Source organism: Artibeus jamaicensis, unplaced genomic scaffold (genome assembly GCF_021234435.1).
Source record: "Artibeus jamaicensis isolate MK-2021 breed Jamaican fruit bat unplaced genomic scaffold, CSHL_Jam_final contig_851, whole genome shotgun sequence".
In the NCBI taxonomy this organism is placed as follows: Eukaryota; Metazoa; Chordata; class Mammalia; order Chiroptera; family Phyllostomidae; genus Artibeus; species Artibeus jamaicensis.
In genome coordinates this window covers 15,310,969-15,334,924 of record NW_026521986.1, presented here as the reverse complement: position 1 = coordinate 15,334,924, position 23,956 = coordinate 15,310,969, and the positions used below count along the sequence as shown (strand labels likewise).

At 48.6% G+C, this 23,956-nt stretch overlaps 1 protein-coding gene across 2 annotated transcripts; it reads left to right on the top strand.

The window, feature by feature from the left end:
• Positions 1–2,564: 2,564 nt before the first annotated feature.
• On the top strand, positions 2,565–22,558 carry ANGEL1 (angel homolog 1). Of its 2 annotated transcripts, none has more exons than XM_037145240.2 (10): positions 2,565–2,684; positions 5,393–5,968; positions 6,864–7,090; positions 7,569–7,638; positions 8,239–8,672; positions 10,930–11,053; positions 11,358–11,468; positions 19,104–19,173; positions 19,670–19,833; positions 20,580–22,558. In XM_037145240.2, exons 1-10 carry the CDS (start codon positions 2,621–2,623, stop codon positions 20,735–20,737), a joined length of 1,998 nt encoding a protein of 665 aa, XP_037001135.2. In that variant the 5' UTR covers positions 2,565–2,620; the 3' UTR covers positions 20,738–22,558. The 2 variants fall into 2 exon arrangements, with proteins under 2 accessions (XP_037001135.2, XP_053529331.1); XM_053673356.1 differs by lacking the exon at positions 2,565–2,684 and adding an exon at positions 3,917–4,499.
• Positions 22,559–23,956: the final 1,398 nt, after the last annotated feature.

The following is a 23,956-nucleotide window of genomic DNA, read 5'->3' as shown; positions in this document are numbered from 1 at the left end:
AACTGAACTCCAAACTGTCTTTGCTTTTTTACCAGTTTCCCCACTAATGTCCGCTCTTTGTTCCCGGATCTAGTCCAGGATCCCACACTGGATCATTAACCACGTCTCCGTTAGTCTCTTCTAATCTGTTACATTTCTTCAAAAGCATCAGCCTCGATGCTTTTGAAGGGTACTGGTCAGATATTTTGTAGAATGTCTCTCTGTCTGGGTTTGTCTGATTTTTTGGCATGATTATTGGAAAGAGCACCGGAGTTGACACACCCTTCTTGGTACATATTGGGGATACAGAATATCAATATGTTCTTCACTGATGGTTTGTTCAGGGTGGTATCTGCCAGGTTTCTCTACGGTAAAGTTACTATTTTCTCCTTTGTAATTAATCTATATTTTGGAGAAGATGCTTTAAGACTATGCAAATATCTTATTTCTGCTTAAACTTTTGCCCACTAATTTCAGCCTCTGTTTTGATGGATCTTACCTCAATATTAAATTTGAGGGTGATTCTAAATTCCTCAAAGAATTGCAAAACTCCCCACTTGCCTCGTTAGCTAGGTCTGCACCCTTGAAACTACTCAATGGTGTTGGCTTATCCCATTACAGGTGTTTATCATTGCTTCCTCTATTAGCACAGTTGGGGTGAATTGAGGGGCTCATCTGGTCTCCCCTTTTTAGACTGTTTCTGGCATCATGAGGCCACAGATGGTGCAGATCATACTTGTAATTTTCCTTTGGCTGTGAAAGCCGGAGGCTACCCTTCTGTAGGCTAACCTACTTTGGCATCTGCAGTTAAGTCTTGCTTAGCAATGTCACATTATGGTTTGAAGGGCCCTTATTTCTGCCCGGGATTGTAGAAGATAGCTGACCCTACATCATCCACAGTCAGAACTGTTCTGGGCTTAAATTTAAAAAAAAATTTAATGGTAAATACCAAGAGCATACCCTTGGCTAGGTGTGGTGAGGTAACCGAGGCTTCAAGAGGTTAGGTGAGCAGAGAAGGCCCGTGGGTAGGAAGGGGCAGAGCCGGGATCTGAACCAGGGTGATCTAACTCCAAAGCTTATGATCTTCACATCATCCCACACTTTCCAATAGAGCGGGTTACGGGCCAGGAAACAAAAAGAGGGCAGCCTCACTCAATTGGCCTCTGGAATGGCCTCCAAAAGAACATGGCGTCAGATAGCCTGACACATTTTACTCACACATGCAATGAAGAGCCCATCTGAGGCTTGGTCCTTCAGCAGAGGTTCCAAAGCTGTACCCCAGACCTGATAAATCAGAACCCCAGGAATAGGGCCTAGGCATTTTAATTTTTAAGACATTTTCCAAGTGAATAAGGAAACCCTAATTTCACAAAATGATAAAAACAGTCTCTATCTAAATACTTTCATTTAGGATCTGATTTGGAACTTGGGCCTCTGGGTAACTATTCGGACAAAATGGGAGGAAGGTACAAGGAAGGTGTATTTAAGGCACATCCAAGGAGTGGGCCTGACTCTGGGGGATCCTTAGCTAACGCTTGTGCCCTTGTTTCCAGGCGGTTTCCCTGGGGCCTCTGCTTCATCTGAGGCCAAGGTCTGAGCGCTGTTGCCGGAAGGCAGAGACTTCTCTGCAGCTAAGGGAAAACAGTGGGAAGGCCACGGGACTGACTCTTCCCTTCTTTCTGCTTTTAGCCTTTCAGGGTTATGATGTACGCAGCTGGTCCTGGATCTGGTGACTCCCCAGAGGGCTTCCCTGAACAGCCGAGGCTCCAGCCACAAATTGGAAATTACACAGCACAGGCACTGGGTATGGAAACTGGTAGTACACGTAGTCCTTCCTTCATCAGAGTGTGGTTGGGGCAGAAGATTGCTGGTGAGGAATGGGGACGGGAGACTCAAAGAGGCCTTCCTTTGGATAGCACGGAATTGCTCAAGACCTGCCCTTCATTTGTGACATATGTCTTGCTCAGTCAACATTTATTTAGTCCTGACACTGTTGCAGGCACTAGAGAATACCTCAGTGAAAACCAAACCATCAACCAAGCAGACTTGGTCCCTTTCCCCGTGGAAGTTTTGTTTCCCTCTTTTTCTTGATTCCCTTACCAGTGGGACACCCCCTTTTTTATAGATTAGGTAAAAAGAGGGCCCATCTGGAACAGGATGAGGAAGAAGACTAAGCTGTAGGCTCAATTCATGACCTAAAATCTAAGTTAAGGAAGACAAGAAAAACAGAAAAATGGAGAACTTGCTCTTTCCTCTCTCTCTGGACTGAGAAGGGTGAGATTATAGACGCCAGGACTGGGTGAGGCTTTAGGGAACGCCCAGCCCCTCACTGTACGAATGAGAAACTGAAGGGTGGAGAGATTACAGAGAAGCTGGAATAGACAGTGTCCTTTGTATTATACTATGGAGCCTCCAGCAAGGCGCTTAATTTCAAACTGCTGCGCTTCGAAGGCTTCTGGGAGCCAGTCCTCGGTCTCGCGGGTGCTACGCTCCCAATAAAGTTGTTGTTGAGGTTCAGCGGGACCACGTGAGCCGCCCGGGGGGCGGAGCTGGGGGCGGGGCGAGTCCGGGGCGGGGCCGAGCCGTGGGCGATCCGGTGGGCTGCGGCGGAGACGGGGAGCGCAGGCGCGGCCGGCCGGCCATGATCGCGTCGTGCTTGTGTTACCTGCTGCTGCCGGCCGCGCGCCTCTTCCGCGCCCTCGCAGGTACTGGCCCCGCGTCCTGACAGGCGGGAGCCAGGCCCGGGCGGGCCCCGCGGGGCTGGGGCAGCGTGCGGCGCGTCGAGACTCACCACCACCTTCCCCTGTCAGTGCCAAGGTGTGAGAGGGCGGCCCTCGACCCCCTACCAGACCCGGACTCGAGGGACTCCAGGGGGCCGGGGCCTGGCCGACCACCCTTGTGGGAGGCCCCTGCCCACGCCGGTGGCGTTGGGCCACACCTAACGCGGAGTGACCTGGGGAAGAGGCAGAAGCCGCCCCTTGCCAGCCCCAGGGGTGCAGAGAGGGTCTGATGCCCTTTGAGTCACTGCCCGGCGTGGGGGTCAGAGAGGGCTGGCAGCTCTGGGCCAAGGCGAATGCCCGAATTCTCGGCGGGGAGGCCCTGGGGTCTGTGGGCTGAAGACCTGGGCGTACCTGTCTTCACTCGGGGTGGACGCCACACTCACCTTTCCCAGCCACCTCTCCGCTCTGCCCTGTCGGTCTGTGGAGGCTTGGGTTGAAAAGTAGGCTCAGGAGGGAGAGCCATGTTTAAACCTCAGTTTTGAATCAGCCTCCCTCCCTTGCACTTAGAGGTGTAGTGGGATGGAGCAGTGCCCAGCTGCTGCGTTAGAGAAGAGTTACTCTTCCACTTCACCATCCGCCTGCCCTTTTCATTCCTGGTCTCATTCCTGAGCCTCTCAGCAGACAGGTCCTCTCAGATCCTGCAGAACTCGCTGACTTCCCCCGCATTGTAGGGGGCAGGACAGAGCCCCTTAGTAATGAGGGGTCCAGCTGTGCATTCTGTCTGTGATTTGCTTTTCTGGAACTTTTGGACACAATATGTGTGTGTGTACTTTATGCTTATATATGTGTATTTCATATGAAATGTTTGTTTCTGTTTCCAGAATGCAAGCTCCAGGAGGGCAGGGCCATGTCTGTTTTCTTACTGTGTCTCTGGTGCTGGCTCACTATTCAGAATGGAGGGGGTGCTCAGTTCAGGAGTGTGTGCACACTTCTGAGGAGTGAGGAACCCCACAGAAGTCGTTTTTGGGGAACTAAAGCATACTCCTTTAGCTGTGTTGCTCTTATGGTGTCTGGAATGGCGGCTGTTGAGATGAATACTAGTCCAGAGGTTTCTAGACTAGTAATTTTAGGGATCAGAGTAAAATTACTCTGAGTAAAATTACTCAGAGTATGGACCATCTCCTGCCCACCTCGCCCCCACATCCATTAAAGTAGTCTACTTGTATTAACTTTGTGTGTTTGATTTCTACGGATTTTTTTTTTGAATAAAAGAAATCTGCTGCTGAAAAACACATGATTGCCACCAACAGACACCTACGAAATTGGGAAACTAGTAACAGCACACATCTAAATCAAAGAACCTCTGCCATCTGATATACACAGAGAATGTTTCAACTGACAGAGAATTAGCAAGTCCCTGGACTAAAGCCAGCAGCCCAGGGCATGGGTTTAAAGCAGGGTTTTCCTATCTCAATGCAATTGACATTTGGGCCTGGATAATTTATTGTGAGACTGTCCTTTGCTCTGTAAGATGTTCAGCAGTATCCTTATCCTCTAACCACTAGATGACAATGGCATTGCCACAGCTGTGACAATCAGTATGTCCAGACAAGGCCAAATGTACCCTAAGAACAAAATCACTACTGGTTAAAAACTATTGTTAAATCCACATAGACCATAAGATAGTGTCAACATTTGAATCATTCTGACGTTTTTCTTGCCTTAAAAAAAATTGAGCTGATAAAATGAACCTGGTGACTCAGGACCAGCATCATGCATGCCACTTGTCTCGTGCCATAAGTAAGTGATTTCTTGTGTAGGGAGTGTTTGCGTGCACCAGAGTGCTGTGCATGGAGTTTGGGGGCTCTAATTGTAGAGTTTTCCCACCCGCTCTCTTGCCTGTTGTCTTGATGTAATAGAAAATGACAGCTGCCACTTGTTGTCACCTTCTGATTTATAGCCTCTGTTGTGTTATGGAATGAGCGAGCTAATAATGAAGTCTGTGGAGACTTAGGAGTAGCTTTGAGAAGAGGACCAAGGGCCTTTGTTAAGAAATAAATTGTGTAAACTTTGAGACACCTTTCTTGTCTACCTTAGGACTTTTTCCTTTGGAAAGCATTCACAGATTAGGGGACTTACAGAACTAGAAAAGCTCTTGGAGATAGTTCAGTTCAAACTTCCCCTGTCCCCATTTTACAGTCAAGGATGAGTTCACCTTTCTAGGGGCATTGTCCAAGGCCACGTAGTCTGTTAATTTCAGTGCTCTGCGGTAACCCACAGTTCTAATTCATGGTCAGTTTCTGATTCCTGTGTGGCTCTTGCCAGAAAGTTGATGTTTCATAGGAGTCCCAACCTCTAGATAAAAAGGTGTGGTTATATGTGACCACCTCTGTACTAGATTATGTGGGACAGTCGTTCTTTTATTTCCGCACAGAATATTTATCAGATCTCTACCACATAAATTAGTTAACACTTGTAAAGCCCTTAGAACTGTGCCTGCTGGTGCTCACATAGTGAGCACTTGGCTCTAATGAGAAGTTCCAGGTGCTAAAATGGGTTGGCTCAGTGATGAACAATGATGAACAAGGTGAATGTGGTTCTTACTTGTATGGGCTTCACATTCTAGGAGGGAGAAGAGTGTGGGTGGGGTGTTGCTCTCATCTTATAACATGGTATTTTGGCTTTTTTGTTAGATGCTTTCTTCACATTTCGAAAAAATGCCCTCCTGGCGAAGAGCTCGTCCTCCCAGGTAGAGGGCGATTTCGCCATGGCTCCCCAGGGCCCGGACCAGGAAGAATGTGAGGGCCTGCTGCAGCAGTGGCGAGAAGAAGGGTCGAGCCAGGTGCTTCCGACTGTGAGCGAGGGTCCCCTGTTAGATAAGGGACTAGCCCAGAGCAGCCTGGCACTCCTGATGGATAATCCTGGAGAACAGGATGCTGCTCCAGAGGACAAGTGGTCCAGCAGGCAGCTGAGTGACCTGCAGGCAGCAGAGAACGTGGAGGAGCCTTCCTTTGAGGTCCTAGGAGAGGAGCCACCGCCAGAGGTGGAGGGCCCGATGTGGGCAGCTGTCCCCATGCAGACAGACCCTCAGTATGCAGACTGTGCTGTCCTCCCAGTGGGTGCCCTGGCTGCAGAGCAATGGGAAGAGGACCCCACAGCGGTAGCCTGGAGCATAACACCTGAGCCTGTGCCCCAGGAAGAGGCTCCTCTGTGGTCCTTCGAGGGCCTGGGGCAGTTGCAGCCTCCCCCGATGGAAATTCCATATCATGGTGAGTCTGCCAACTGGCTGAGCGAGCTGGGGTGGCAGGTTGTCGTGGGTGTGGGCGGGGCCATTGCTAAAGAAGGGAGCTCTGCTGCTGCATCTCGTTTTTCTGAGACTCGTGCAGTGCTGGATCTAGAGGGGCCTTAGAAATGATCTCATCTAGCCCCATGGTCTTCAAATGAAATAACCCCCGTGCAGAGAGGTAGCGGGGCATGCCTGAGGTCACACGGCTAGGTGGTGGCAAACAGAGCAGACCCTGGTTCTGATGCTCCGTGCTGTGATTCAAGGGCCTCCTGGGAAGAGGAGTGAAGAGCCCTCGGGACCTCCACTCTGCCTCAACCAGAATAGCTCCAGTTTTATCTGTCATGCATATTGGGCTTCCACTAAATTGAAGAATGAATTTTATGGCTCCAGTGGGTTTGAAATCCAGTGTGCAGCCCCCTATTTTAAGGGACATGGGGAACATATGGTTTCTAGCCCTACAGACTTTTCCAGATTTCAAGGTTAGAAAACACCCAAGGCTGAGGTTACTCTAGAAGTCTCTTTAACCTCAGGTGACTATTAAGCACATTCATCTGAGTGATTTCCCAGAGATGAGTGGATTTGTCAGAAGTGTGAAATTGTTAGCCTGTATTTATTGAGCATGTAACTAGGTGCCAGGGACTTTGCTAGGTACTGAGCATATAGTAGTGAACAGGCTAAGAGTGTCTTTGGCTTTGTGGAGCTTATTGTCTCATCTGAGAATGTCCTTGGAGTTCTGCTCAGGTTGCCACAGAGAGGGATGGGTGACATGGACGGTGAAAAAGAACTTGGGACAACACCACTGAGTCAGGAATGGAGATGGCGGGGACCCTGGATAACATGTGCTTGTCATGGACCTCTTCTTCCCGACCCCTTTGCAGAAATCCTGTGGCGAGAGTGGGAGGACCTCTCCTCTCAGCTGGATGCTCAGGGCCTGGAGGCAGGGGATGGCCCTCAGTTCCAGTTCACCCTGATGTCCTATAACATCCTGGCCCAGGACCTGATGCAGCAGAGCTCTGAGCTCTACGTGCATTGCCACCCGGACATCCTCAGTTGGAACTATCGTTTTGCGAACCTCGTGCAGGAGTTCCAGCACTGGGACCCTGATGTGAGTGAAAGGGGCGGGGCAGGGGGGTGGTGCGGATGGGCAGTGCCAACTTGCATTTGCTTGGGACCTGGTTGTTTCCCAATGCTCGTAGAAAGTTAGTTTGTTCCCATAGTTATTGGTGTGACTGGAGTCCTTCCTGGGGCTGGAGCCTGCCTGCTGAAGTAAATGAGAGGGGGCAGATGCTGAAAAGACTCTCCCGAGGTGTGCTTCCAGCACCTTTATGCAGGGAGGGAGACTGGAAGGACTCATGGAGTGGGAAAACCTGGTGTGTGTGTGTCTGGTCTTTCCAGCTTAACTCTGGTCCTGTTCTTGCGGGGGCTGACCACCTGGGAAGAGTCAGCCCTGTGGGAAGTTTCCGTGTGACCCTGCCTGAGACCCACAGCAGCTTCCCACCTGGCCGCAGTGCCTGATGCTAGGGCGGGATCACAGTCAGCACTGTGGGCACTCGGAGTGATGGGTTTCCCTGTCAATGTCCCAGATCCTGTGTCTCCAGGAAGTCCAGGAAGACCATTACTGGGAGCAGCTGGAGCCCTCTCTGCGAATGATGGGTAATGCAGCTCCCTGGCATCTGTGCCAGGCTTTGTCCCTGCAGCCCTGTCTGCTGTCTCCTGAAGACACCGTCGTTCTCTTCTGTCTCAGTAACCCCCCCCCCCCGTCTCATCTGTGGGCTAGCTGCTCCTTTACATGGGTGAGAAAGAAAGTAGAGTTCTGCAGTTTGAAAGCGGTGGTGACATATGTTGCCATTTAATCCTTGAGGTAACCAACTGTATGAGGCTGAGAATTATTATCCCTAGTTTACGACGAAGAAACTGAATTTCTCAAAATCTCTGACTTGCTCAGGGTCGCCAAGCTACAAAGCTGATAGGCTGTAGGGCTAGGACTGCAACTTGTCTGACTGGATTCCGTGCTTTTCCAGTTGATTTATATGGCTTCATTCCCTTCTCTCCTTCCTTCCCCTAGAGCCTCTTAGTCACCCGGTTGAAACTGTAAGGGAACCACTGCAGAACCAGGGAATTGGCGTGGGCAAGGACTCCCATTATCCAGCAGCAGGGGCAAAATCTTATGCATACGCGGGAGTTACTGCCGCTGGTTAGAGGAACTAGGTTCGAGGGCTCTGATCCATCTCCTTGGCGGGGTGTTCCTTGCAGGCTTCACCTGTTTCTACAAGAGGAGGACCGGGTGCAAGACGGATGGCTGTGCTGTCTGCTACAAGCCCACGAGATTTCGGCTGCTCTGCGCCAGCCCTGTGGAGTACTTCCGGCCTGGCTTGGAGCTCCTCAATCGGGATAACGTGGGCTTAGTGTTGCTGCTGCAGCCATTGGTTCCAGAAGGCCTGGGGCACGTCTCGGTGGCCCCATTATGTGTGGCAAATACTCATGTCCTGTACAACCCACGCCGGGGTGATATCAAGCTGGCCCAAATGGCCATTCTCTTGGCTGAAGTGGACAAGGTGGCTAGGTTGTCAGATGGTAGCCACTGCCCCATCATTTTGTGTGGGGACCTGAACTCCGTCCCTGACTCCCCTCTCTACAACTTCATCAGGGATGGAGAGCTCCAGTACCACGGGATGCCAGCCTGGAAGGTGAACTGGGGCCGCTGCTGTGGGGTGGGGCCTGGCCTGGGGAGGACGGTGGGTGTTGGTGCTCAGCGCTGCTTCTGGGGCAGGGCCTCAAGTCACACCTCTTCCAGGTTCCTCCTGCTTTCTGGTACCCAAAGCCTGGGAGTTAGGTACTCTTGAGTGCCTCTCACATGTTGGGATTCTTTCAGCTTTTATCATTAATTTATTTAGTTTATAAGTAATCCAGAAGTACATCCTTGCACAGGAATTTAAATATCCAAAAGGGGCCAAAGACCCTTTTATTACCTACGTTCCCTACCTTTCCCTTTAAATTAATAACTGCTTGAAGTTTGGTGGTATTTTTCCAGATCAGTTTCTATGCATTTTTAGTGATATCAATGTCCCTGTGATAATGTAATCATCACTTGCATTTATTAAGCAATTACTATGTGCCGGGTGCTATTTTAAGCACTTTACATGTATTAACTCATTAATTTTCACGATTTCTATCATTGCCTCTGTTTTATAAATAAGGAAACTAAGGCACAGAGGAATTAGTGGTTTGCTTACTCTCCAGCTTCTGCAGGTCATTAGCGGTGGAGCCAGGATCTGCAAGTAGGTGGTTTGGCCCCAGAACTCTCACCCTCTGATACTCTGCTATGGTTGCTTCTAACAGCTGATATGTAATCTATCGTGTGTGTCTTTATAAATCTGATGTATCCCTGTATATTTCATTTCGTAGTGTGCTTTTTTTTTACTCAACAATGTATATATGAATCTCTCATTTCTTTTAACTGCTGAATGTTAATAGCATAGAAATCTCATAGTATATCATAGTTTATTTAGCTGTGCTGATGGGCATTCAGCTTGTGCTAATTTTTTATAAATCACCTAATCTCCCTGTTCCTCTGTTTTGTTTCTACTGATCCATCCAACTCACTGCTTAACCTTTGGCAAGGCACAGTGGAGAAAGGACACAAAGTGACTAAATTGTTGTTGAGCACTTTGGGCTTTTATTTTAATGAGGTTACTCAAGGGCCAGCAATGTCCTAGTTGCCATGTGTGCAGAGAAGGGCATTGTCCTGCCAGAAAGTTGCTGTAATCAAGGAGCTTAGGAAGTAGGCAGAAGAATTTACTAAGTACCGACCTTCTGAAAGGCCCCGTTAGCATAATGATTAAGAGCAACCATTTTAAAGCCAAACAGTCTTGAGTTCAAATCCCTGCTCAGCCACCTCGGGCAAGTCCTTAAGCTCCCTTTGCCTCATCTGTACACTGAGGACAAAGTGGGACCTACTTTACAGGGTTTTTGTTTGTTTGTTTAGTGGATTAAATCAAATTATGCATGTAAAGTGTTTTCCAGTTCCTCCTTCAAAGGAAGCAGTCAGTAATTTGGTAGTGGTTACTATGATCAAGATTCCTAATTCTATGTGGTATTATTATTCCATTTTATAGTGGAGGATATTGAGCCCAAGCGTTAACTAACTTGTCCAAAGTCACACAGCTGGCAGATGGCCGTGGAATTTCGGGTCTGTTTTATTTCAGATGGCATATCGGACATTTCTGTCCCCTAAGGACAGAGATCGTGCCTGTCACTGCTCTCTTCTCGGCACTTAGCTAGTGTCTTGCACACAGTGGCACTCGAATATTTGTTGTTGTGAAACGTTATTTTGTTTCACATCCCCTTTATTTAGGGGATGTTGCTGTATGTGTTGGAGACATGCGGCTGACTGATGTTACCAAATGTTTCCCCTACTACGTTCTGTCTGTTCCCAGGCTGCTTGTCGCCTTTGACCGAGGATGGTGACGTAGATGCGTACGGTAAAGTGCTTTGACGCATTTCCCATTGCTTCCACCCTGCGGTTTCCCGATAATAGGCTTCAGATGCTAGACCTTGCTCCAGAAGATCCAAAAATTAGGACAGACCTTTCCCAATGCACACCAAAGCCCCTGAGAGCTGATATTCTCTGTGGACAATTGTGAAGATTTGTCTGAGGGGAAAGTTAGGGGGTCAAATGTTCATACAGTTCTGTTCTCTTTGACTCACATACCTCACTCTCTTACCCTTCATTCCTGTCTCGTGGGCATTTCAGTGCTTCTGGTAAAAAAAAAAATGGTCTTAATTAGCTTGTTTTTAACCTTCCCCTAAGACTTACGTGTCTTCCTTCTATTATGTGTACAGTATATGGTAGTATGTGTGTATGTTTGCCTGCATGACCTCCAAAATGGGCTCTTTCCTTTTTCCGCCTTGGTTTTCTCAGTCGCATCTGCTCTTGCCTTGTAGGTGTCTGGTCAGGAAGACTTCTCCCATCAGCTCTACCAGAAGAAGCTGCAGGCCCCGCTGTGGCCCAGCACCCTGGGCATCACTGATTGCTGTCAGTATGTCACCTGTCGTCCCAAGAGATCAGGTGAGTGTGTGTCAGGTTCTGGGTTGCCTGTGCCTCCAAGCCCATTTTGGGAGAAAGCTGGCGCTTCAATGCTGGGAAAGTACAACCCCCTCAACTCCCTGAGCAAGTTCCTTTGTTCTTCTCACCGTTCACACGGGTGCCTGGTGGTACGGAAAACTTTAAATCATAGCTGTCGGAGAAGCTCCTTGTCCTCTGAGCCAGACTTCCGCTATGTCCCTGCGCTGGAGACCTCTTGATATTAAGGAGGTCTTAGCATGTGTCTCTTCTTCCTTCCTCTCACTGTATGGCCTTTGCTGGTTCACAGAGAGACGCAGGTACAGCCGAGACTTCCTGCTACATTTCCGCTTCTGCAGCGTGGCCTGTCAGCGACCAGCAGGACTGGTTCTTATGGAAGGAGTGACGGATGGCGAGCCAGGTAATGGGGCCTGAGCTTGTTTTCTGGGTCTTTTTTCCTGTTTAGCCCGATATTTGTCAGTTCATTTGATTCCTTAGTCTCTCCTGGGTGTGAGTCTTAGAGGTCACCAGCTGGTAATGAGTGTGCTTAGAAGGGTCAGTGGCCGTATACATGCATGGATGTGCAGTGTCATGAGAACGTGGACCAGAAATTGAGACCTGGGTTCCAACAGCTCTGAGACCTTGAATAAGCCATTTAACCTTTTTAGGTTTAAGTTGCTACTAACTAGCATGTGGACAGCATGTAAGGGAGAGAAGTTACACATGATAGGACTTTGAAACTCCAAAGGTGACAGTGGGCCTGGTTGTAATAAAAAAAGTCCCGCTGAGAACTTCCAGATCGAGTGCGGCAGAGTATACTTGACATTGTACCCTTCTTGTCTCTGAAACCACTCCAAAGCAGCAAGAAAATGGAAAAGGGCAATATAAACTTCATTTTGGAGAAAACAAGGAGTGTAAAGATCTCTGAAACCATAAACCACAGCACAAGTGGAGTGGCTGTGAGAGACACCGGAGATCACGCTGGCAGAGCCCTGAGGCCGTGCAGATCCGCAGAAGAACCAGCAGGGTCTGTTCCTCCACGGTGAGGCACAGAAGTGAAAACCTCCTTTCATCAATAAGAAAAGGATGCACAGGTTGTGATAGGACATTGTCTCAACCTGCTTTAGTCCTAGAGGCAGCGGATGAAAGACTGAGCAAGGAATCAAGGTGTATTTGTGTTAAGCATTCTAAGTGGCCGGGAGCAGCATATAGAGAGCAGCGTGTCGTTTGGCTGCGAGAAGCAGAGACTGAAAGGGCTCATGCAGACCCTGTGTCATAAGGAAAATTTCTGTTACTTGGAATGCGTATTTAATTCTTCTCTTGCATAAACTTTGTACAAATAACTGGTAGAGAAACCTCAACTAATTCGAAGCTGAGGTACCCAAAAGAAACCGGCAGGAGGTCTGCACTAAAATACTGCAAGAAAAGAAGGGGGAGGAACAGGAGAAATAAAAGGCAGATAAAGAACACTTACTTCAAAGATAAAAATTCTTGCATATGAAAATCACAGTGGTTTTTCCATGAATAAAAAAATGAAGCAATTGCCTTTGTAAAGTAAGAGCACAAAAATAAAGTCATCGCTTTTTAAAAGTAAGTTCAGGCACATGGCAAGACATCAGAAGATGGAATGTAAGCTGCGGAGCTGAGGCAAGAAATGGAGTAAAAACTTAAAAAAACCCACAAAATGAAGACAAAATTGGATACAGCACAAGAAGAATAGATATTGCTGAAAACACGAGACAAACCAAGGAGGGAAAAGAGCAAAATGGAAAAGAAGTAAAAGGATAAAAGGGCGAGAGAGAAAATGACAGAAGGCGATCCAGCATGTAACTGGAGCCCACAGAAGAGAAAACCGCTCCAGGGGCACAAAAGACATATTTAAAGGGCTGTTTCAGGGACGATGTCCCGAAGATGGAGAGATCGGAATCTGCAGGTGCAGAGGCTGTGCCACGTCTCAGTAAAAACAGTGCCGGAGGAGCGACACTCAGACGTCCTGGGGAAGTAGGAGAAGTCAGAGGGAAAAGGATCCTTTGGGCAGCTGAACCCAAAAGATCAGGCTACTCTTAAGGGTAAACACCTGATTAGGCTGGATCAGCCCTCTGCACATTCACGTTCCACTCTAGAAGACGTGGGAGCACGGCTTTAAGGAAAGAACGTATGGCTCAAGGATTTTACACTCAACCAAAAGCCTTTCACGAAGAGATGCTGGAAGACTAACTTAAGACAACTAAGCAATGACTGGAAGAAACTATAGAAAAAGAACTGGTTGTGAGCACGAGTTTGTTTTTTTCTTGTAGGAATATAATTTAAATTGGCATTTTGGACAAAGCAGCGAACATTTCAATGGCTTGGGTTTTTTTAATTGTAAAGGTAGATGTATTATTATAACTGTGGCAATAATAATAATAATAATAATAATAATAATAATAATAATAGTGGTGGTGGCCACCATGCATTGAGCAACTAGCATGGGCCTGCACCTGGGGTGGTGCTTTTATCAGTTGGGCTCAGGCAGAGAAGCAGTGGCTCGGTGTTTTAAGATTAGAAAACCCCAAAGTTAAACACTAGTGAGATCCCACAGAGGTAATTTCATGTTAAGAATAGGCTATTTTCTGAATTTTTATTTTTTAAATTCTATTTACTGTGTGCTCTTCTTTTTTTTTTTTAAAGATTTTATTTATTTTAGAGAGATGGGGACAGGAGGGAGAAAGACAGGGAGTGAAATATCAATGTGTGGTTGCCTCTAGCACACCCCCTACTGGGGACCTGGCCTGCAACCCAGGCATGTGCCCTGACTGGGAATCAAACTGGCGATGCTTTGGTTCACAGGCTTGTGCTCAATCCACTGAGCTACACCAGCCAGGAAGAATAGGTTATTTTTTTAAAAAATCAGTGCTACACTTGAAACATAAAATAAGCATTTCAGTTTAATAACAAAATTAAGCCCAAGAACCTTTAAAATACACACCGACAGTTACTTTGTAAGTAGAATGATTATATTGGGGAAAGTATCCTGTTCACTAACAATGCAAAATAACAGCAGTATTTTCAAAATGGAAATCAGACTTGAGTAAACACACCCATTCACTACATACTGTGAACATGCCCTTCCATTTGTTCAGTGCCCCCCACCTAGGGCTGAACAGGCTCTCGATGAATCAACTGTAAAGACTCAAAATTTAAAATGCTATCATCACTTTGAGACTGCGAGCAGAAAGACTTGCGTGCAGTGTGATGAGATCACAGTGTGGGACCTTTTTTCTGGAGGGTCTGTTTAGGTGTGCTACCAAATAGCATTTCCAGTCCTGTACCAGACTCAGCCAACCCACTGTGCACACTGAAACTTGTCACCTTGGCCCTGGCCGGGTGAGTCGGTCGGTTGGAGCATCATCTCATGTGTCAAAATGTTGTGTGTTTGATCCCCGGTCAGGGCACGTACCCGGGTTGCAGATTCTATCCCCTGTTGGGGCGTGTACAGTGGGCAGCCAATCAGTGATTGACATTTCTCTCATCAGTGTGTTTATTTCTCTGTCTCAAATCAGTAATAAGCACAACCTTGGGTAAGGATTAAGAAAATAATAAAAATAAAAACTCATCAACTTGACTGTGACGCTGACTGAACGCGGAGCCTGAGTCACACCGGGACGGCAGTGCTAGGAAGAGTGAGCGGCACTGCGGGGCTCTGTGTCACAGGCTGATGTCACCAAGCATCGTGGCTCCCCCCTCCCCGCTCCCTTCCGAGGGGGGAACTAATGAGAAGGAACTCCAAATTTTAAGTCCCCCTTGTGTGTTTTTTCAGTTATTATTTATCTTTCCGGCGTGGTTCATACAGACACCGAGAGGGGTTGCTATGCTTTCTTTCTCACGAGTGCTTGCACATTGATCCAAACTCTGGAGCTTTGAACTTACATTGAACTCTTTGGCTCTTTTAACACTTAACCACAAACTATAGGCCCAATTAAGTACGTTACAGGAAAAAACAATTGTTAATAGATGATTTTTATAAACCGCTGTTTACAAACCAACCAGATGTCCGTGAACAAAGGTTGTCCGATCAGTTTTCTCATCCCGAATCTAGCTTCTCCTCTAGCCCATGCACGACACCACTTATTACCCTCTTCTCTTGCACTTGCAGAAGAACTGAACTTGCTTGGCTTCCACTTGCTCACTTGGGTGCTGGGTGGGCCCAGAGGGGTTGCTGCTCAGACAGAGGCTGCTGTGGCCCGTGTACCAGTGCTGTCTGTATGCAGTGGCGTCTGTGCGCAGCGGGCACGGGCAGAGCCTGGGAGTGAGGGAAGCCATTTTTAATGTCCTGCTGGTGGGCACTGTGCTTTTCTGGCATATAATAATGGTAAAGGATGTAACTCAAAACGTAGATATTAGCATTATGAATATTATGCTCCAAATAACATTACATCAACCATCATGAAGTAAAACTTCAGGATTTAACAAGGAACGATAGTCAGAAAATAACTAATGGTAGAAGGTTTTAATTCATCTTTCTTACTCTGCAATAGATCAAGCAGATGAAAGATAACTAGGAATATAGAAGACTTAAGTAACATAAGGTAAACCTATTGATACGTATGAAACTCTGAACACCAAAAGCAGAACAAAGACATCTTAAGTGTCCATAGGAGATACTTAAGAATTAACTAGATATCAGACCGCCTAAAAAACCTCAATACATTTAAAACAGTAGAAGTAATATTGTCACCTTTCTCTGATCACACATACAATAAGCTAGCAATTAAAAACAAAATACCACCCTGGCCAGCGTGGCTCAGTTGGTTTGAGCATCGTCCCATAACTGCAAGGTTGCTGGTTTGATTCCCCATCAGGACACATGCCCAGCTCGATCCCCGACTCGGGCATGTGCAGGAGGAGGCAGCGGACCAGTGTTTTGGTCTCACATTGGTGTGTTTCTCATGCTCCCTCTTTTTCCCTCCCTCTAGAATTAGAATAAAATAACCCTTAAAACAAACAGACATAAAAGTCCCCCAATTAAAATATCCTCACTTGGACATTTAAAAAATTTCAAACAACTTCTGGGTCAAAGGTGAAATTTAAACAAACTGCAGAAGATCTAAAACATAACAATAAAGAAAATACCATATATTAGTGGTATAAAAGGTAAAACAGTACTCAGTGGAAAAAATCAGCATTGTGTAGAATATTTAGAATCATAGAATTGTATTAATAAAAAAGATGAAAGTAAGTACATTAGGCATCCAAATGAAGTTACAGAAAAAACAAACTGAAAGAGCAGAAGGAAAGAAGATGAAAACAATTTAGAAAACAGAAATAACAGTAGAACTAATCAACTCTAATAAGAGTCGGTGGTTTCAGTGAAAAAGCAGCTGTCAATCAGAAAAGCCCATTCACTAACCTGTTTAAGGAGTAAGCAAAAGTATTCAGATGCACAAGAATGTGCAAAGAAATTGAAAACTTAGTTGCATATATTAATTTTAGAAAATGTAATTTACTAAAAATGATTGCAGAAGAAAGAGGTAATCTAAAGAGACTACCACAGGGGAAATTTTTTTAAGTTCTCAGAGATGCAGCCCCAGATAAACACCAGGCTCAGACTGATGGGCGGTTGTCTTCAAACCTTTCAGAGAACTTCTGTAATGCCCGACTGTTCAGATTGTTCCAGAGCACGGAGGAGGGATGGGGCCAAGTCCTTTTTATGCAGCAAGTGTTTTGACACCAACAGCTGACACAGAAAAAGAAGGCTACAGACTCCCATTCTCCCTTATGATATTAATGCAAAAACATTTAAATAGAAGGTTAGGAAACAGAACGTAGCAGCACATTGAAGAGCAATATACCGTGATTAAATGGAGTTGATCGGAAACATATAGTTTGGTATTGCAAAATCTGTGAACATAACTTGTCATGCCAATATATATATGAAGTGTATTTAAATATATGAGAAGTGTCCTATAGATGTCAGCATCTATCCTTGGGTCCTTCGAATACATTTCTCTTCGCCAGAACACACAGGTGGGTGGCAGTGCACCCTGGGGCAAGGGTCTGAGGCTGCTCGGAGAGAGAGGAGGGCGTGGGTCTGCAAAAAAGTTCATCTCAGCTCCAAAAATCAAGGTCTTGCTTAAAGAAGACGCTTGAGTAGCAAAGTCAGCAACAAGACAGGGATGATCACTATCATTATTCAACTGAGTTCAGGGGCTGCCGGCCAACATGATTAGAAGTAGAAATATAGGTAGGAAAGTAGAAGTGAAAAATGGAAAGGAGGGGTAGATTATTACTTGCTGTTAATGTTGTTATGCAACTGGTGATCCGAGAGACTGAACTAACAGCTATCATAAGTGCTGAGATAAATCTGGAACGTAGCTGGGTACCATTACTATGCAGAAAGCCATAGGACTCACATATAAAAATAATGACACACTCATTAAGAGATATAATGAGCCCTAGACAGTGTGGCTCAGTTGGTTGGGTGTCATCCCATGCTTGGAAAGGTGAGCAGTTTGATTCCCGGTTGGAGCACATGCCTGGGTTGCGGGCTCCGTCCTCCGTCCCCAGCCGGGGCGCTCGCAGAAGGCAACCAGTTGATGTTTCTCTCTCACATCGATGTTTCGCTCCCTCTCTTTCTCCCTCCCTTCTCTCTCTAAAGTAAGCATTTAAAAAATGAGATATAATGAAAAAACTCTAACAGCAACAAAAATAAGACAAATAAATAGGGAAAATGTATATAAAGGAATATTTCATTTCACCTAAATTATCAAATTTATTGGCATGAAGTTACAGAATTCCCTTACCCTTTTTTAAAAAAAAGCTATATTGACCTGGCTGGTGTAGCTCAGTGGATTGAGCACAGGCCTGCGAACCATACGATCGTGGTTCAATTCCCAGTCAGGGCACATGCCTGGGTTGCAGGCCGGTTCCCTGCAGGCCAGTTCCCAGCAGGGGATGCACGAAAGGCAACCATACATTGATGTTTCTCTCCCTCTCTCCTTCCCCCTTTCCCCTCTAAAGATAATATATCTTTTTTTTTTTAAGATTTCTTATTTATTTGAGATGAAGTTCACATGCTGTGAAATTCACCCACTTAAAGTGGGCAAGTCGGTCACTTGTAGTGTATTAAAGTTGTGTGACTGTCACCAAAATCATCGCCCCCAAAAGGAACCCCATATCCAGCAGCAGTCATTTCCCACTCACCCCTTCTGTCATGAAAAGTCAGTTGGCCATAGATGTCGGTTCAGGCTGTCCATCATGTTTCAGTCACCTGTATGTCTGTCCTTAGACCGGCACCACACTGTCTGGGTTACTTCAGCTTTGTGTAAGTTCGAAGTGGGGAAGTGTAAGAGCTGTAACTTAGTTGCCGTTTTTACAATTAAGTATGACGTGTGTTCTCGAATCCCTTTCACAGGGCATCCATTCCATTCATGAGGCTCCATCCTCATGACCTGATGACCTCCCGAAGGCACCCCCCAATTCCATCCCATCCGTAGGTTAGGTTTCGACCTAATTTGGAGACAAACATGCAGTCTCTAACACCATTGACGTCAGTGGCATCTGTAATGGCATCCCCTCTCTCCTAATATCAGTGATGATGTGCTTTTTCTTTGCACGTGTGTGTATGTGTACATGCGTGCATGAGTATGTATGTGTGTGCGCACACACAAACAGAATGGTGTGTGACGGGAAATCTCAGGAGGAATACATACCAGAAATCTGCTACCCTCTGGAGTTGCCTCTGGAATTGTGTAGCAAGGGACCTGGAGTGGGAGGGAGACTTCTCACTGATACTTTTCTCTACGGTTTGATTTTTGTACCATGTGACTATAAATAAATTTAGGTTTTTATGGAAGGTGCTGAGTCAAGGAAGAGCATGTCTATGTTAGAGATCTCTGTCTATCCGCCTTCCCGAGGTTCTTGACTTTGGTCCCTCGTTTTCTTCCTCCCCTCCCTTTTCTTTTTCCTCCTTCCCACCTGGAGCAACCTGCGGGTCTGAGGAGGATTCGGGCGCCTGGTGCTGGGCCTCCTTCCCCGTCTGCGAAAGGTAAAGCGTCTCTCTCCCCGTCTTCTGCAGAGCGACCTGCGGGCTGGGCCGAGTCCGTTCTCCAGGAAGATGCGTCTGAGCCGGAGCCTGTTGTCCCCAGGTAACTGTCCTTCCAGTTCCCTTCAGCTTGCCTTCCAGCCTGTCTAGGCATATGAGATTCCTGAGGCTAATTTGGGGGAACGGGTTTTGCTGAGCTCTCCCACCCCCCAAACCTGCTGAGCTCCTGGAGGGGCACACGGGTGTGCAGAGGCCAGAGGCGGCCCAGCCAGGTTCCTGCAGAGGAAGAGCCCACGCGCTGTTCCTCGTGGGAGTAAGGCCTCGCAGGAGAGCTTGCCGGCCCGCGGACAGGGGTCTGTTAGGTGTGCTTTGTCAGCTGGTGGAGGAGGGTGGGGGCGAGGAGCACCAGGGGACCGAGTATAAATGTGTCCGTCTCTGGGCTAACTTTAAGCCTCTTATTGGCATGGGGAGGAATTTTTGTTGAGCCTGAGTTATTTGGGCTCATTCATGAGAAATACTTCAAAAACCCACAGGGAAAGTAACCCTGAGACAAGTTCGGTGGTGTTTGCTGACCGAAGTCACCCCCTCCGTCCCTGCAGGGCCGCAGGTGCCATCCAGCACAGCCTCCACCTGACCTCGGTGTACACTCATTTCCTGCCCCAGCATGGCTGTCCAGAAGTCACCACGATGCCTTTGGGTCTTGGGACGACGGTGGATTACATCTTCTTCTCGTCTGAGTCCGGTCCGAGTGGGGACAGGACTGGTAAGCCTGATGGGTCCTGGGTTCCTAGAAGCCACCCCACGAGTCCCTAACAGCTGCGGGTAGTCAGCCATCTGGCGGCAGGGCCTGGGCTGCTGGGACTTGACCAGCACAAGAGCATCTTTCCTGCCTACTTAGCAGTGGTCATTCTCGTCGTACTTCCCTCAGGCCCCCATTCACCTTCTCTTTTTACCCTTGTAGCGTCAGAGAGAACTGGGCAGAGCAATGCCTCTCTGCCCTATTTGGAAGGTGAAATAGAGCATTCGAGGTTATTGGGTTTGTTCAGCAACGGCTGGTTAGTGCGGAGCTTGATGAGGTTAGAGACCCCGCTGCCCCCCCTCCATCTTCCACCTTTACTGGTGTTCGCAGTGTAGCAGTCTATCAGCCCCTGTCTGTGTGTTTAAAGCAAGTCTTTTAAAATGTTTAAGTTGATTGCCTATGTTTAAAACTCAAGTTTTTTATAGAAAATCTGGATTTCCAGTTTCTCTTGGGAAAAGTCAGCAGATCTTGTAATGTTGGGCCTGGGCACACACTCTCCTCTTTGCCACAATCTCCTGAACCCAGCCTGCCTCATTCACTGATTGAGAGTCTCTGTCCTGGAGTCTCTGGGGAAGTGAGGCTTCACCTAAGAGCAGTGGGAGGAGCTGAGGAGGGGGGCAGCCAAGCGGTGCCGCCTCCAGAAGGCACAGCTCCCACAGGCCCCACCCACCCCTGCAGCGGGGTGACCGCTTTACCGCTTTGTGCTCCAGGCCGCAGGCATCAGGATGGAACGCTGACGCTCCTGGGCCGTCTCTCCCTCCTCTCCGAAGAGATTCTCTGGGCTGCCAACGGCTTGCCCAACCCCTTCTGCTCCTCAGACCACCTCTGCCTGCTGGCCAGCTTCGGGATGGAAGCCACTGCCCCATGACAGGGCTCCCAGGGGAAGAGAGCGTCGCTTCCAGAAGAGCTCACAGGACCAGAGACTGTGGAAACTGAGATCCAACTAACTTACACCCCCTCCGCTCCCCTCCTCGTTCCCTCCTTCCCGTGGTTAGATTTTCTCTGGGCCTGTCCCGGTTCTCTGCCTATGGCCCCTTCCCTGCCCCAGCCTCTTCCTAACCCTGGGCCACGTACTTGGTGGCCCTGGGAGAGCTGGATGAGTGGTTCCCCTTCCTGCCATGTACCCAGCGCTCCCCCTTGATTTTTGATTACCAGGGTTGTGGGAGCTATTGATCTCAATGGTTATTTGCTTTCAGGCTATTTCCTGGTGGTGCCTTCTGATCCGACCTTCTCCCTGCCTTCACAACTTCCGGGCACAGACCTCTTGCCAGGCACACACGTGTGAGATATGTATAGTTTGTGCGTGTCCTGTCAGGGTGGTGTTGCTCTGTGTGGCTACACCTGTGCCTGCTTTCTACCCTGTGGCTGTCGGCTGAGGGGCAGGCTGAGAGCATGACCTGAATCTAGGCTGCCAGGCAGCCGCAGGGGCACGGACCCTCCTCCTTTTATCCTCTGTGTTTCATTAGGCCTTCATTGTGCCAGCCAGGGCACACGCACCCTCTGAGCTCTGGAAGCGAATGGGCTCCACGGCCTGGAGTGGCAAGTGGGGAGGTACAAGCTGAGCCTCTGACCCAGACTCCCCGCAGGCCCAGTGTGCTCTGTCTGGGCTGGTCCCCTTCCCCAGGCTGCCCCAGGAGAGCAAAAGTTTGTGTGGGGTCAGTGGGCTGGGAGAGTAGTTTGCGGTTTAAAACTCTATGAGGGTGAGGAGAGAGAACCTTCAGGAAACAGTTGTCTCACTGGGCTCTGCAGCCCGCAAAACTGGGGTGAGGGGGGGTAGCCCCAGTAGGGGAAAGAGCAGGCAGGCTCTGCAGCTGCCTCAGCTGGGACTCGGGACCTCAGGGATTATTGGTTCTCTTTTCCCCACCACTTTTCACTGTTTGCTGCCTCCCTCCTTCCCTTCCATTTTCTCCCTAGGAAATCCTGCTATTTGGCTCAGGCCAAACCTTCTCAGCACAAAGGTGACCTTGGGCAAAAGTGGCTGAGGAGCTGCTCAGACCAGCAGGCCTTGGCTGCTGGGCGCCTCTGCTTCCCTCCCCTAGCGCAGGGGCTTCCGTGCCCACACGCTGTCACCTGCATGCCTTAGTCCTCTGCTGCTGGTGTGGCCTCAGGTGTTCCTGGGCCAGCTGCTCCTTGGACCCCGTACTTGGAGTACCTGCTGGCCCTGCCTGATTTGACTTGCTGTTGCCCCTCTCGGCCTCCATCCCAGAGCTGGGGGAGGAGCTGAGAGGCTGGAGAAACAGCCTGCGGTTAATGGTCTCCCCCTGTATCTATTTGAAAGCCAAAGACCCAGTTGAACTCCTCTGCGTTCGTTCGTGGTTATAGACTTTCCACACCTAGGTTCTGGGGAATTGATCTATGTGTGTATGTTTTTAAACATTGTTTCCTGGGTACTGGGTGTGCCTGGCTGAGCCCCAGGCCTGTCCGTACCCCACCGCTCATTCTGGTTACCTCTCTCTGGGCACCTCCTGAGATGAACGCAAGACAGCGCCCGACTGTTTTCTAAGACTGTGGCCCATCACTGTTCTCCTTTGCCAGGAAATGCATTAAAAAATGGCTGAAGGTGGCAGAGGGCAGGTAGCCTGGTAATCTTTTTGTTTTTGTTATTTGTTTCTGTTTTGAAAATGAAATGGGGGTTTTAAGTGGTCATTTAAATTCCCTCTTCCAAATAAAGGTTTACCTTTCCCCCCTACTGCTGGTCATTTTATTAGGATTCTGAAGGGCCTGGGGAGAGGCGGCCGGGAGAATGAAGTGGGCATAGAGGAAGGGGCTGGCCCGGTGCTGGGGCTTCAAGTCCTAACCCTAGACCAGAGAAAAGTGTTGGGACCTCCCTCTGATCATGAGGCAGATTCCCACTGTTCTGCGGCCTGGGGGAGTAGGGCTTGGGCGAGGCCTCCTGCCCCGACTTTTGCTGGGGGGCAGCTCTCTTTTCTGTCCTCCCCAAGCTAGAGGAGAACAGCTCTCTCAGCTGCTTTTGTTCTTGCTCCATCTGCCGCCCCTCCCCCCAGCTCACACTGCATTTCAGGAGGGTCTGTGTGGAGAGTGGGATGTGACGTGTCCTTCTGGTCAAAGCTTGCATGAGGCAATGGCGTGTGCAGCAGATGCCTCTTGCTGAGCGTCTATTTCTGATCATCTCGTTTGCGTTCTGGAGCCAGTGCTGAGCTGTGAGCCATCTGTTGCTGGAAAGGTTTCTCTTCTTCCCAGGCCTCACTCTGCTGGTACTTTTGTCTTCTTCCTTAAGCAGCAAGTCCCCCAAGCCCACCCGGGCCACGGGAAGTCCTGAAACTGGGGGTGGCAATTCTGTCTTAACCCAACAGAACCCCAAGCCCCACACCGTTCGGGTCGGTCTCTGAGACCTAGCTGCACGAAGCCCCCTGGGTGCTTCTGTTGCCCCTCCTGGGTTGGAATTCAGTGGAAAGAGAAGGGCCGGGACTAGGACCACCATCTGTCACCTTGGCCTAGACACGTGGCGACGGTGGGTGGGTTAACCCTGTGTTTCATTTCACATAGCTCAGTGAAGTGGAAATTAAAGTAATAATCTTTTCCATTTGTGAGGGATTTTCGGATCCGAAATTGTACTGTGTGAGCTCGGGCAAGCACGGGATGCTAAGAATTCCAGAGTGTTGGTGGGAGTCGAGGGCGGGTAGTTCTCCCCAGCCCAGCTGGACGACTGGCCCATGGGCTGGGAATCATTTTGTAGCTCCCGAGCTTTGGGGTATATGCCCGGAGACCCCCTTCCCAGCCTGGAGGGTTACCTACTAGTCACCTGAGTCACATAACGTTTGTACAGCACTTCATCAGGTTTACACAGTGTCCGCTGCCACTACGAGTAGATAATAGCCCTGTGGTGGGCAGTTCAGCTGTTCATGTATTACCTTTACCTCTGAGGAAACAGAAATTCCAAAGAGGCGAACTGAGAATCTCCTCTGTTTTGCTTCTTGCCGCCCCACACTCTACAGAGCACAGCCCTCCGAGGGGGACGGGTCCCAGGGGGACAGGTCCCAGGGGGACGGGTCCCAGGGGGACAGGCAGGCTGGCTCACGGGGCAGCACACTGTCTGGGGGAAGGAAGACTGCTGGCCCGGCTGCTG

Coding starts and splice junctions, on each gene's coding strand:
- ANGEL1 (XM_037145240.2), top strand. CDS start 2,621: ATGATCGCGTCGTGCTTGTGTTACCTGCTGCTGCCGGCCGCGCGCCTC. Junction 11,054..11,357: donor CTGTCGTCCCAAGAGATCAG/GTGAGTGTGTGT, acceptor GCTGGTTCACAG/AGAGACGCAGGTACAGCCGA. Junction 11,469..19,103: donor AGTGACGGATGGCGAGCCAG/GTAATGGGGCCT, acceptor CGTCTTCTGCAG/AGCGACCTGCGGGCTGGGCC.